The sequence below is a fragment of the Grampus griseus genome, assembly GCF_964374135.1.
Source record: "Grampus griseus genome assembly, chromosome: 19".
Classification (NCBI taxonomy): Eukaryota; Metazoa; Chordata; class Mammalia; order Artiodactyla; family Delphinidae; genus Grampus; species Grampus griseus.
The window spans coordinates 15,767,946-15,782,321 of NC_139013.1; the positions used below are offsets into that span (position 1 = coordinate 15,767,946).

At 57.2% G+C, this 14,376-nt stretch overlaps 1 protein-coding gene across 1 annotated transcript; it reads left to right on the forward strand.

The window, feature by feature from the left end:
* Positions 1 to 297: 297 nt before the first annotated feature.
* ATP4A (ATPase H+/K+ transporting subunit alpha) lies at positions 298 to 13,714 on the forward strand (the record flags this gene model as incomplete). The annotated part of the gene is made up of 21 exons (XM_082677150.1): positions 298 to 465; positions 574 to 633; positions 1,585 to 1,788; positions 2,960 to 3,073; positions 3,312 to 3,564; positions 3,834 to 4,102; positions 4,798 to 4,996; positions 5,377 to 5,486; positions 5,573 to 5,707; positions 6,234 to 6,426; positions 7,483 to 7,658; positions 8,140 to 8,276; positions 8,364 to 8,514; positions 8,610 to 8,778; positions 8,870 to 9,024; positions 10,296 to 10,419; positions 10,888 to 11,033; positions 12,639 to 12,772; positions 13,191 to 13,292; positions 13,381 to 13,472; positions 13,686 to 13,714. The coding sequence occupies 21 exons, from the start codon at positions 298 to 300 to the stop codon at positions 13,712 to 13,714; spliced, it is 3,120 nt and encodes a 1,039-aa protein (XP_082533276.1).
* Between the last annotated feature and the right edge of the window lie 662 nt (positions 13,715 to 14,376).

Here is a 14,376-nt window from a genome sequence, read left to right on the forward strand (position 1 = left end):
CAGTGGTTCCCTGATCTCAGTGACAGGTTGCGATGGGGTCCGGGCAGGTAGAGCAGCCCAGTAGGGAATGCCCAAGCTGCCCGGGCCTGGAGGTCACCCCAAGGAGCCCCGTGATCAGCTGTAATCAGGTCCGCCCTGCTCCACCTCCTCTCTCCCTGGGTATATCAGGGCTGGTCCAGGTCCCAGGTTCCGTCTCCGGCAAAGGAGGGCGGCTGCACCGGGCACCATGGGGAAGGCAGTGAGTAGGGTCAGGGGTCGGGGGGTGGAGGTTGGAGGCAGGGGTTCCAGAGGGACCTGATGCCTTCCCCGTCTCCCAACCCCCAGGAGAATTACGAGCTGTACCAGGTAGAGCTGGGTCCTGGTCCCAGTGGGGACATGGCAGCCAAGATGAGCAAGAAGAAGGCGGGCAGTGGAGGGGGCAAGAGGAAGGAGAAGCTGGAGAACATGAAGAAGGAGATGGAGATTGTGAGCAGAGGCCCCAGGGGGCCTGGTGGGGTGGGGGGCGGGGCGGGGCTGGGCAAGGGGAGGGGTGGGGACCCGCGAGACAGTGAGTGTTGTGCCTCCTCCATGCAGAACGACCACCAGCTGTCAGTACCCGAGCTGGAACAGAAATACCGGACCAGTGCGACCAAGGTGAGCTGGGGCAGAGGGAGGGGTGGGTATAGGGAAGAGGAGCCGGGGGTTGGGGGCGCGGGGGATGGGGGGAGAGGGAGGGAGGGAGGGGGGGAGAGAGAGAGAGAGAGAGAGAGAGAGGGAGGGAGAGAGGTGGGGGGAGGGAGAGAGAGGGGGAGAGGGAGGGGGAGAGAGAGGGAGGGGGAGAGGGAGAGTGTGGGGGAAGAGGGGGGAGAGAGAGAGAGAGAGGGAGGGAGAGAGGGAAGGGGAGAGAGAGAGGGGAAGAAAGAGAGAGAGAGAAGGGGAGAGAGAGAGAGAGAGAGAGAGAGGGAGGGAGGGAGGGAGAGAGAGGGAGGGAGGGAGGGAGGGAGGGGGAGAGAGAGAGGGAGAGGGAAAGAGAGAGTGTGGGGGGAGGGGGGGAGAGAGAGGGAGGGAGAGAGGTGGGGGAGGGAGAGAGAGAGGGGGAGAGGGAGGGGGAGAGAGAGGGAGGGAGGGGGAGAGAGAGAGGGAGGGGGAGAGAGAGAGTGTGGGGGGAGAGAGAGAGAGAGGGGGAGAGAGAGAGGGAGGGAGAGAGGGAAGGGGAGAGAGAGAAGGGGAGAGAGAGAGGGGAAGAGAGAGAGAGAGAGAAGGGGAGAGAGAGAGAGAGAGAGAGAGAGGAGGGAGGGAGGGAGAGAGAGAGAAACACATTAGGAAGGGCCAAACAGACCAAACAGAGAGAGAAGATAAGAGAAGCAGATAAAAAGAGACAGAAGAGAAACAGAAACAGCAGGAAGAAAGACACTGAGAGAAAGGTGGGAGAGAAGAGAGACACAAAAAAGGGATGGGGAGAGGGGCGGTAACAAAGACGGAGAAAGAAAGGAAGAGGCGCAAGGCAAGGGGTGGGGCAGGGAGAGGGAGGCAGGGAAGGAGAGCTCTCATTGATGAGAGGAGAGTCCTTAGTGACCACCAAGACCCCACTCCTCCCGCCCCCAGGGCCTGTCTGCCAGCCTGGCCGCCGAGCTGCTGCTGCGGGACGGGCCCAATGCCCTGAGGCCGCCGCGGGGCACCCCCGAGTATGTCAAGTTCGCCCGGCAGCTGGCGGGCGGTCTGCAGTGCCTCATGTGGGTGGCCGCTGCCATCTGCCTCATTGCCTTTGCCATCCAGGCCAGCGAGGGCGACCTCACCACGGACGACAATGTGAGTGGCGGGTGCTGGGGCCAGACATGGGACACAGGGACCTGGGGGACAGAGGACATTGAGCATGGGACTCAGAACACGAATGACATATGATGGGGATATAGAGAGATGGAAAACATCTCTAAGACATGGGTCACGGGGGCCAAAGGACATTGGGATATGAGACAGACCCAAGGACATAGGTCACAGGGGACGCAGGAGAGACTGTGTCACAGAGATAGAGGACATAGGCAGGGATACAAAGACATAGACATGCAACACTTAAGATATGGGACTTGGGAAACAGAGGGCATGGGACAGGCCAAGGACAGAGGGCGCAAGGGACACTGGGACTCACACGTGGGCACAAGGGCATGGGGACACAAGAGATACAAGACTCAGGACACAGTACATGGAGAGACATAAGATATTAGACATGGGAGCACAGAGAAATAGAGAATAGTGAGATGGAGGACAAGAGGACATTGGATATATGACCGGGGTCAGGACAAGGGACATGGGGATGTAGGGACATGTGACATTGGACAGAGGCTTGAAAAGTCTTAGGACATGTGACACAGAATGGGGACTCAAGAGTACATAGACATGGGGAGACATCGGACATAGGCACCTGGAATTTGAGACATGGGACACTGGTCATGGAGGACACAGAAAGCGAAGCATGAGATCTGCAGCACACGTGGAAATGGGGATGTGAGGGCACAGGAACTGTTGGAATAGGGGACACAGAGGATGGCACACAGATGATGAAAACACAGAACATGAACCTTGGAACACAGGGAATTTAGGACACGGGAACATGGGACAGAGGACTGTGGGGAACGCAAGACTTGGGGGGCACAGGAAAATGGAACACATACCACCAAGGTGCATGGTGACATGGGGCACAAGTCATAGAGTATGGGGCCACAGAGCCAGAGGAAATGGGATGTATGGACACAGGGACATAAGACATAGAGAATACAGGGCAGTTGAATGTGGGATATGAAGAACATGGGGACAGGGACACAGGTCACAGGAAATAGTGCCTGAGGCTTCCTAGTAGAGTGGGGGAAAACCACGGAGGTGACCTTGGAGGAAAACTACCAGGGCACCAGAGAGCAGGCAGGTGGCCTCAGGCAGGGAGCTTCCAGCCCCGAGTCATAACCCAGCCCCTCTCCACCTCCGCCAGCTATACCTGGCCCTGGCCCTCATTGCTGTGGTTGTGGTCACTGGCTGCTTCGGCTACTATCAGGAGTTTAAGAGCACCAACATCATCGCCAGCTTCAAGAACCTCGTGCCCCAGGTGGGTCTCCAGCCCCTGGCCACTTGAGGTTCCAAGTCTCCACAGGGGCACTGGCAGTCTCCTGGCATCTCTCTGTGGCCCCTCCCATCAGGCCCAGCCCGGCCTTCATCCCTGGCCTCCATCTCTCCCCACAGGTCCTCACCTCTCCCCACTTTTCACCTCCCCACCTCCCCACCGCATGCAGCAACTTCTACCCCCATTCCCTACCCTGCTCACCTCTGATGCTCTTGCCCCACAGCAAGCAACGGTGATCCGAGACGGGGACAAGTTCCAGATCAACGCAGATCAGCTGGTGGTGGGCGACCTGGTGGAGATGAAAGGTGGGGATCGAGTGCCAGCCGACATCCGCATCCTGCAGGCCCAGGGCTGCAAGGTGGACAACTCCTCGCTGACCGGAGAGTCTGAGCCACAGACCCGCTCGCCCGAGTGCACACACGAGAGCCCCCTGGAGACCCGCAACATCGCCTTCTTCTCCACCATGTGCCTTGAGGGTCCGTGAGGTCCCCACCCACCCGCCCAGCTGACCACGCTGCCTCCATTGCCCCCTTCTGCTTCCTTCCGAGACACACTGCCTCTCTACATCGCGTGACTGCCAACTCTTCGGGTCACACCGCCTCTCTAGCTCCCACTATTGCCACCCCTTCCCAGGTCACGCTGCCCCCGCTGCCTTCCACGACTGCCCCTCCTTTGGTTCACGCCACTGTGCGTGCCCCCAGTGCTGCCCACCCGGCGCTGAGTCACCCTCTTGGCCCCACTGCAGGCACCGCACAGGGCCTGGTGGTGAGCACCGGCGACCGCACCATCATCGGGCGCATCGCATCACTGGCCTCGGGAGTAGAAAATGAGAAGACACCCATTGCTATCGAAATTGAACATTTTGTGGACATCATCGCAGGCCTGGCCATCCTCTTCGGTGCCACATTTTTCATAGTGGCCATGTGCATTGGCTACACCTTCCTGCGGGCCATGGTGTTCTTCATGGCCATTGTGGTAGCCTATGTGCCTGAAGGGCTGCTGGCCACTGTCACAGTGAGTTGGGGAAGCAGAAGAGCGGTGCAGTGAGCTGAGAGGCCTGTCCATCTGTCTGTTCGTTCATCCGGGCTTCCCTCCATCCTCTCCCTATCTGTCCATCTATCCATTTTGCTCCCATCCACCCACCCACCTTCCCGTCATCCATCCTCCCCCATCCATCCTCACCCCAATCCATCCCCCCCATCCCCCCCCATCCCCATCTCTCCACTTATCCCATCCATTCAGGAAACACCCACCGGGGCTACTCTGGGCCATGTCCTGTGCCACACGCTGAGGACTCAGAGATGAACGGGCAGGGGCTTTGACAGGAGGCGGCTGAGGTCCAGTGTTGAAGGCTGTGGGTAGCCTTCAAGAGTCAGCACTCAGTCCAGGGCCAGCCCAAGGGGAGGCTCAGGAAATGTTAGTTTTCTCATTTTGATTGTGCTGTAAGAGAAATTACGGAATCTCAGCTAGGGCAGCTTAGAGCAGGGCCTGGCTACGTATATCTGGTGGACAGATTGGGGAGGCATCCCAAGTGGAAAGCACAGGCTGGACGAAAGCTTGGAGGCAAGAAAAAGCCTACTCTTTGCAGGGGGATGCTGCATAGGCAGTACTGTGGCTAGGGTAAAGGATCCCCGGTGCCGGGAGAGGAGGGAAGTGGCACTGGGAGCAAGGCCTGGTCCCCAAGCCTGCATTTCTCACCCTTCCCCCAGGTCTGCCTGTCCCTGACAGCCAAGCGGCTGGCCAGCAAGAACTGTGTAGTCAAGAACTTGGAAGCAGTGGAGACACTGGGCTCCACGTCAGTGATCTGCTCTGACAAGACGGGGACCCTCACTCAGAACCGCATGACTGTGTCCCATCTGTGGTTCGACAACCACATCCACACTGCTGACACTACAGAAGACCAGTCAGGTGTGGGGGTGGGAGGAGACAGCAGCTGGGCAGGATCTGGTAGATGGTGGAGACCTAGTGGGGAGCTCTGCGGTTACTGAAGGGAGCCTGGGGAGGGCTTTGCATTAATGGAGAGGGGGCTCCATCTGATCAGGCGAAGGGCTGCGTCCTGGGTCTAGGGAGGGGACTAAGCTGCAAGTCTGTGAAGGGGCTTGGTACTTATTGGGTCTCATGGGAGACGATACTGAGTCTGGAGAGAAAACTCCGTCCTGGGGTATGAGGAGTTGTTTGGGTCCCACCCAGGTCTGGGGCGGGGATCCAGTCCTGATTCCGGGGGGCGGGGCTCGGTTCTGGTATGGGAGAGCTCCTTCGCGGCCCCAGCCTGGATGCCTGACCTCCAGGGCAGACGTTTGACCAGTCCTCGGAGACGTGGCGGGCGTTGTGCCGCGTTCTCACCCTGTGTAATCGTGCTGCCTTCAAGTCGGGCCAGGACGCAGTGCCCGTGCCCAAGGTGAGAGCCGGGGCGCTCGGGGGAGGGGATCCCGGAAGCCTCCTGCTGCAGCCGGGAGCGCTCCTGACACCGGCCTGCGTTCCCAGCGCATCGTGATCGGGGACGCGTCGGAGACTGCGCTGCTCAAGTTCTCGGAGCTGACGCTGGGCAATGCCATGGGCTACCGCGAGCGCTTCCCCAAAGTCTGCGAGATCCCCTTCAACTCCACCAACAAGTTCCAGGTGTGTACCAGCCGCGGCCGGCCCCGCCCACGGTCCAGTCCCGCCCACAACAAGCCCTGCCCACTTCAGGCCCCACCCACATTCAGGACTGGCCTGCGGCTGGGCTTCACTCTCAGTCCCCTCCCTCTCCACAGCCAAACCCCACCCACATCTCCCGTCCCGCCCACCCACATCTCCCGTCCCGCCCACAGCCAAACCTCACCGAGGTCCCGGGCGTTCCACCCGCTCTCACCTGTCAGGCCCTTGGTGGGGAGAAGCTCCTAATCCAAATCCCGCTCCAGTCCAACTCCGACCCAAATTCTGCCCGTTCCCCACGCCCAGTCCCCTAACTAGGCCCCTAGGTCCGCCCCAACCCTCAGCCTCTACCAAGGACCTGCCCACCAAGCAAGCCCCTCACCCTCGGTCCCAGCCTGACCTTCCCAGAGCTATTCCGGCAGCGCTTGGGCGCCGTCAGCCCCGCCGTTCCCCAAGCCCCGCCCCTCCCTCTTGACCTCGCCCACAACACCGCCTCCTCCTCCTCCCACAGTTGTCCATCCACACCCTGGAGGACCCGCGCGACCCGAGGCACGTGCTTGTAATGAAGGGGGCCCCAGAGCGCGTGCTGGAGCGCTGTAGCTCCATCCTCATCAAGGGCCAGGAGCTGCCGCTGGATGAGCAATGGCGGGAGGCCTTCCAGACTGCCTACCTCAGCTTGGGAGGCCTGGGCGAACGCGTCCTGGGTAAGACCCCCAAGCCAGGGTAGAGGTTAAACCCGCGTGCGAGGAGGCGCTAGCACGGAGCCTGCCCGACCTTCCCGGCCCAGCCCTGACCCTGACCTTTCCCATCATTGCTTGACAGTTGACCTGCCCCAGTCTACACGCTCAACTTTGACTTTCCCTATCTCAGTCCTGAACCCTGTCCTCAATGCCTACCTTGACCCAACCTCTCCCAACCTGTTCTCACCTGGGTCTTACCTATCCTGACCCAACCTGTGATCCCTTGATTTTCCCCAGCTCTTGCCCCAGCTGATGACCTGCCCTTGCTTTCTTTCACCTCTGCCTTTCAGCGTACTCCTCTTGACCCTTTGACCTCCCCCCCCTCCCCGCCCGCCAATTTTTGTCTCGGTTCCTTAAACTTCCCTAACCCCTGCCTCAACTCCGGAAGGCAAAAACCTGTGGTCCAATTTCTGGATCTTCCACTTTACTTGGTGTGTGACCTCTGGCAAGAAACGTCCCTTCTCTAAACCTGTTTCATCATTTGCAAGATGAGGATGCTAGTAGCCTCACAGAGCGGTTGTGGGGATGGATTCAGATACAGTTGTCCCTCAGTATCTATGGGGATTGGTTCCAGGACACCCACCACACTCCCCCACACCCTTACCCGACAGATACCAAAATCTGCAGATGTGCAAATCCCTTATGTAAAATGGTGGAGTATTTGCATATAACCTATGCACTTCCTTCCATATACTTAAAATCGTCTCTGGATTACTTATAATGGCTAATACAATGTAAATGCTATGTAAGTAGCTGTCGGTGTGTGGCAAATTCAAGTTTTACTTTTCGGAATATTCTGGAATTTTTTCCAGAATAGTTTTGATCCACAGTTGGTTAAGTCTGCAGATGTGGAACCTATGGATACAGAGGGTTAGCTGTAATGTGAATGAAGGATTCAGCACAGGGTCAGGCATCCATAGGTGCTCGGTGCAAGGCACCTGGTGATTTTACTCATCACCTGGCCTTGCTATGAAAGGGTTCACCCAGGACTCCTCTCTGACTTCCCTGTTTTCTGGTCAGGCTTCTGCCAGCTCTACCTGAGTGAGAAGGACTACCCGCATGGCTATGCCTTCGACGTGGAGGACATGAACTTTCCAACCAGTGGCCTGTGCTTTGCGGGACTCGTATCCATGATAGACCCACCCCGGGCCACCGTTCCTGATGCTGTGCTCAAGTGCCGCACAGCAGGCATCCGGGTATGCCCCTGGGGAGAGGACCAGGCAGGGATGAGAACAGAGGATGGCAGTGTTTGGGGATGAGGGGCCCTGTGACAGAAACCCACCCGAAAGTGGCTTGAACCACAAAGGAATATATTGGTTCAAGAACTGAAAAGTTCTGGGGAATGAAGCTTCAGGTATAGCTGGATCCAGGAATTCAATGTCTTTAGGAACTTGCCTTTCTCCACGTCTCAGCTCTGCTTTTCTCTCTGCTGGCTTTATTCTCAAGCAGTTCTCCATTGTGATGGACAAAGGTGACCACCCTCCAGCAGCTCCAACTAACGTCCCACCTGTTTAGCCACCCCATCGAAAAAAGAATGCCTCTCTGACAGTTGTACCAGATTGGGTCACATGTTCTCTGAACCAATCACTATGGCTGGGGCTGGGGGATGTCCACTGGGGAGGACAGGGAGAGTGGGTTAATCTGAAGGGGTCAAGGGTCTGCTGGTTCCCCTTACAGGTGATCATGGTGACAGGTGACCACCCCATCACAGCCAAGGCCATTGCAGCCAGTGTGGGCATCATCTCAGAAGGCAGTGAGACAGTGGAGGACATCGCTTCCCGCCTCCGTGTGCCCGTGGAGCAGGTTAACCGGAAGTAAGCCCCCTTCAGCCTTCCTTGTGGTTCTTCCCACACCCCACACAGACTGAGGCCCCAGCGATGCCCTCCCACCTCCCTCCCTAGGGATGCCCGCGCCTGTGTGATCAATGGCATGCAGCTGAAGGACATGGACCCATCAGAGCTGGTCGAGGCACTGCGTACCCACCCTGAGATGGTGTTTGCTCGTACCAGCCCCCAGCAGAAGCTGGTGATTGTGGAGAGCTGCCAGCGACTGGTGCGACCCTGCTGATGAAGGCAAGCAGGTGGGCTTGGCTGGCCCTGGGCTGCCCTCTCACTGACCAACCTCCCACCTGTACCCACTGCCTGCAGGGTGCAATCGTGGCTGTGACAGGGGATGGTGTGAATGACTCCCCAGCCCTGAAGAAGGCAGACATTGGCGTGGCCATGGGCATTGCCGGCTCGGATGCCGCTAAAAATGCGGCCGACATGATCCTGCTGGATGACAACTTTGCCTCCATTGTGACAGGCGTGGAGCAGGGTCCGGGCTGGGTCAGAGATGGGGGCAGGCGGTGTGGGCACAGGAGGAAGTGGGCTCTGAGGAGACTGAGGTGCCTGCTGTACTCCCACAGGCCGACTGATCTTTGACAACCTGAAGAAGTCCATCGCCTACACACTGACCAAGAACATCCCTGAACTGACGCCGTACCTTATTTACATCACTGTCAGCGTGCCCCTGCCCCTCGGGTGCATCACCATCCTCTTCATAGAACTCTGTACCGACATTGTGAGTCTACATGATGCCCCAGTGCCCCCTACCCACATGGTGCCCAGAGACATATGCCCACAGACAGGTGTGAGGGACAAGAGACCACCAGGGAAAGTCTTGAACTCAGAGTGATACAGATGTGTGTATACCAGACAGCCAGATGTGGACACACAGGCAGGCAGGAAGGTAGCCACGGACAGAATTACAGACGGGGACACATAGGTGGACACTCAGATAGGCAAGGACAGATTCATGGACACACGTGGACTCAGATATGGACACTCAGACAAACAGATTTTACAGACACGGATATCTGGCCAAACTTGGATCACAGACAGACATCCCTCAACAGACATGGACAGATAAACAGCATCAGATAGACTCCAAGGCAGAGAGACAGAAAAGATCCTCAGGTCCAGCCACAAATGCAGCCAGGTGCACGGCCACGTCACATCTTTATTCAACAGCACTTACATAATGTCTGCTCTGGGCCAGGCACACATTAATTACTTAATTTTGTCCTCATAACTACTCTATGAGATGAGCTTTATTTCTTTATCATACCCATTTTACTGATGAGCTAACTGAGGCTTAGACAGCTTGAGCGGCTTGCCCCAGGTCACACAGCTAATAAGTGGCACAGCAGGGATTCAAGCCCAGGTATTCAGGTACCCCAGAACCTCTGCCCTCAGTCAGTACACTCTGCTGCCACTCTGTGTCCACAAACAGATGGGGTGGGGGACAGGGAGGAGGACACATGTACACAGAGAGACAGAAGAGATTCAGAGATAGAGAGTGACAAAGAGAGATATAGAGACAGGAACACAGAGACAAAAAAGCAGAGGCACAGTCACAGAGAAAGAGACTGGAGATGGGGACAAAGAAATGAAGAAAGTAAGGGACAGAAAGAGAGAAAGAGCGCGCAACAGGGAAACAGGCCAAGACCAGAGGACCCCAGAGAAGAAACAGACAGAGAGGAGGACAGAGAGGAGGGGGGCCAAGAAGGCAGAGACAGAGAACACCCAGTAGCAGAGATAATGCAGATGCTCTGATGGAGGCGGACACCAAGACAGATGGGCACACACATGTGGACTGGATATGCTGACATTCCTGACAAGGGCCAGCTGGACCCAGGCTGTCCAGGCAGGTGTGGCTGTGTGGTCACCGTGGGTCCTGCCTCCTAACCTCACTTCTGTCCCTGCCCACTGCAGCGGGGAGGGGGGCTCCAGAGAGTCAGGGACAGGGGCCCAGGCGAGCCATCAACCCCAGTTCCTTCCACTCCTGGCCAGTTCCCCTCTGTGTCCCTGGCGTACGAGAAGGCCGAGAGTGACATCATGCACCTGCGTCCACGGAACCCGAAGCGTGACCGATTGGTCAACGAGCCCCTGGCTGCCTACTCCTACTTCCAGATCGGTGCGTGCCCCAGGGTGGGGCGTGGCTCCTCTGCAGGGCTGCTCGCCTGCCGTGGAGTCTCTAACAGGGGCTCTGCCTTGTTCTGGATCTTGGTGTCTGCATTTGACCCTGGATCTCTGTCATTCTCTGAGTCTGTGTCTGCACACAATGGTCTCTATGGTCCCCAGTGTCCCTTCTCTGTCCCAGGCCTCATTCTCCATGACCCTGTCTCTGGGTCACTGCCTCCTGTCTTTTTTGGGTTCTCTGGGTGTGTCTCTGTTCCTGCCTCTCTCTGTGTCCTGTCCCTTGTGTCCCTGTCAATCTCTCTTGGAGTCCTTGTCTCTGTGTCTGTCTCTCCATGTCTGTCACTGTGTTCTTGTCTGTCTCCATGCCACTGTTTCTGTGTTCCTGTCTCTGTGTGTGTGTCCCTGACCCTGTCTCTCTGTGTCTCCATCTGTGTCTCCCTGTGCCTCCTTGCCTCTCTCCCAGGTGCCATCCAGTCATTTGCTGGCTTCACTGACTACTTCACGGCCATGGCCCAGGAGGGCTGGTTCCCTTTGCTGTGTGTGGGACTCCGGCCATACTGGGAGAACCACCACCTACAAGATCTGCAGGACAGCTATGGCCAGGAGTGGGTGAGCCCCTGCCCCATCCCATGAGTCCCGTGACTCATGGGATGCCACCTACCTTGAGTGTGGCCCACACTCATTCCTCCACGTGAGACTGAGCTCAGCCAGAGCCTCCCAGACACCCAGGCTCTCTGCCAGTTCTGAGGTGAGGGGCCTTTCCCACCACTGTCCTGAGCTCCGAACTCCTGCTTCTGATGACCCCAGCTGCACATGGGTCCTCTCTGCCCTGACAGCAACACATCGTCTCAGGTGTGGAGCCAGTACCACCCCCCCACCCCCCACCCCCATTCTGTTATTTTCCCCGCAGCATCACTTACACAGAGTATTTGCATGTGTGGCTGACTTCAGTGAAAGTCTGGAGCAGAGAGGCTAGATCTGGCTAGCGGGTGTGTTTAGTTTGCTCTACAGAGCGACAGATCAGGATATTCCCCTTAAACATTTACTGTCGTGGTTAAGAATATAGATCTTAGGGCATCCCTGGTGGCGCAGTGGTTGAGAGTCCGCCTGCCGATGCAGGGGACACAGGTTCGTGCCCCAGTCCGGGAAGATCCCACATGCCGCGGAGCGGCTGGGCCCGTGAGCCATGGCTGCTGAGCCGGCGCGTTCGGAGCCTGTGCTCCGCAGCAGGAGAGGTCACAGCAGTGAGAGGCCTGTGTACCGCAAAAAAAAAAAAAAAAAAAAAAAAAAAAAGAATATAGATCTTAGAGCCAAATGGCTTGGATTCATTGTCTGCCACTGCTCCTCACAGCTGTGTGACCCTGGGCAAGGTATTTTGCCTCTCTGTGCCTCAGTTTGCCCACCTCTAAAGTGGAGAGCATAATAACATACTGATATTATCTCAGTGATTTTCACCGCGGTGATTTTCACAGTGTGGTCCCCAGACCAGCAGCATTACCTGGGAACTTGTTTGAAATGTAGATTCTCAGTTTCCCCCTCAGACCTCTGGGATCAGAGACTCTGGGGGTGGGGCTTGTGTTTTAACCAGTTCTTCTGGGGATTCTGATGTATGTTGAAGTTTGAATACCACCAATCCACCTCTTAGGATTATTAGGAGGATTAAATGAGATAATACATGCGAAACACTTGGGACCTGGAGCATAGTAAGTGTTCCTTACACAATTAACTGGTATGTATAAAAATAGTTATACTGAAGAAGTGGACTGAATAGCGGCTACCCCCTTTGAAAGGGCATGTGTCGTGTTCCTCAGAGGCCCATCTGGCCCACTTTGGTCATTTTTGCCATCTGCCCGGGTCCTGGAGTCACTGGACTTTGAAAATCCTGCCTCAGGATTCGAATTCTCTTTTCCCAGGTGCCTCCTTTCGGGTGCCCGGGACATTCTACATCACTCTTTTCATTATGAAAGCAACTGGCCTGGCCTACCGCTTGCCCAGGCAGTGACGGCCAAGCTGCACTAGGCCAGGTTTCTAGGCCCCGCACTCTGGGGCCCTGAAAACGTGGCAGATCCTGCATCTCTCCTCTGCCCTCACCCCAGCCTCTGACGCAAGGAAAGGAGTATTTAGGGGTTCGTGGCCCTAGGCCCCGCAGGCCCGGCTGCCTGCAGAGGCTCTCCGCCTGGGTTCAGGCTGCTCGTGTTCTCTCCTGGCCCACAGACGTTCGGGCAGCGCCTGTACCAGCAGTACACCTGTTACACCGTGTTCTTCATCAGCATCGAGATGTGCCAGATTGCCGACGTCCTCATCCGAAAGACACGCCGCCTCTCTGCCTTCCAGCAGGGCTTCTTCAGGTGTCCCCAGCTGGCCCCAGCCCCGCCCCCACCCTGCCCTCCGAGCCCTGGTTGCAACTCCCAGCAGGTCCTGACCAGGGCTTACTGCAGCCAGCAAACCCCAGCACTGGATGTGCTGATGTGCCGGTGCAGGTGCTAACGTTCCTTATCAATAGCTGGCCAATAGCTCCCACCTCATGCCTCTCAACTGGCCCGTCTATGTTTCATCAGCTAACGGGGTGATGCTGACAGAGTTGGTGTCCACTGCTGGAGAGGCGCGGGCCATGCCAGTGTTCGATGTTTAGAACATCTCCCTGCTGCCGCTATCTGACCTCCTCTGACCCAGTACCCTGATTCCCATCCGGTCCCCAACTCCTCATGGCCTATCTTTGTCCTGTGTCTGCCAGTCTGAGCCTCTCCCATCCTGCCCCACCTGCAGGAACAGGATCCTGGTGATCGCCATCGTGTTCCAGGTCTGCATCGGCTGCTTCCTGTGCTACTGCCCCGGAATGCCCAACATCTTCAACTTCATGCCCATTCGGTGAGGGGGTTGTGAGCTGCATCGGGGTGGGCCTGCAGGACACAGACCTGGGGATAGCCTTGACCTTGCCATCTCGCCTGTGCCTCAGGTTCCAGTGGTGGCTGGTCCCCATGCCCTTTGGCCTCCTCATCTTCGTCTATGATGAGATCCGGAAACTTGGAGTTCGCTGCTGCCCAGGGAGTGAGTGTGGAGACTGGGGACCTGGGGATGGAGGGCTGAAACTTTCTCAGAGCAGCGGCCCTGACCTTTGATTTCCAGTACTTGACCTCCAAGCCCTTGACCCTCCATATCAAACCACCACTGAGCTATAACCTCTGAGCCCCTGGCTCCCCCCCACCCCAGCCCCGCCCCAAATCCCCCCAGCACTGAGTCTCCTTTCTCTCTCTCTCCCAGGCTGGTGGGACCAGGAACTCTACTATTAGAAGGACCGCTGTCTTCAAGTCATCCTCGAATCCACCACAGTAGGGGTGGGGGTGGGGGACACGTGGGACCCTCCGGACAGCCACCAAAACATCTGAGCAGTCAAGAGTCCCAGCCCCACCTGTGTCTGCTCTTGTGGCCCACGGCAACTCAACCTTGGGGAGACCCTCCCCACTCCCCTTCCCCATCCACCCTCCCGGAGGAGCAGTCCCTAGGCCCAGTCCTCTGAGCTGGCCTCAGGGAAGCCCCCTCCTGAATGGTGGGGGGACTTTGAAGGGGAGTGGGAACGAGCAGCTCCCGTGACGTGGCTCTGTCCTTAGGACTCCAGGCCAGCAAGAGGGCTGCTTGGGGGGTCTTCTTTAAAAACACACTCATGTCTGCATGATAGCAATAAACCAGCTCACGTCCACTGTGTTTTTATTCAGTGCTGGGCATCGTCTTATTAAGTGTTTTTTCATGAGCCCCTTTGATCTCCCACAGCCCTACAACTTAGGGGCTATTTGTTCCCGGCTGTATCTCCAGTTTCTAGAACACAGCCTGGCACATAGTAGGTACTCAGTAAACGCTGCTTCGGGGAGTGAATTCCCATCTCTTTGCCTAGGTTACAGCATTTCTAGGCGAGCTGGATGTGGCCACGGGCCCTCTCCAGAGAGGTGCCTTTAAC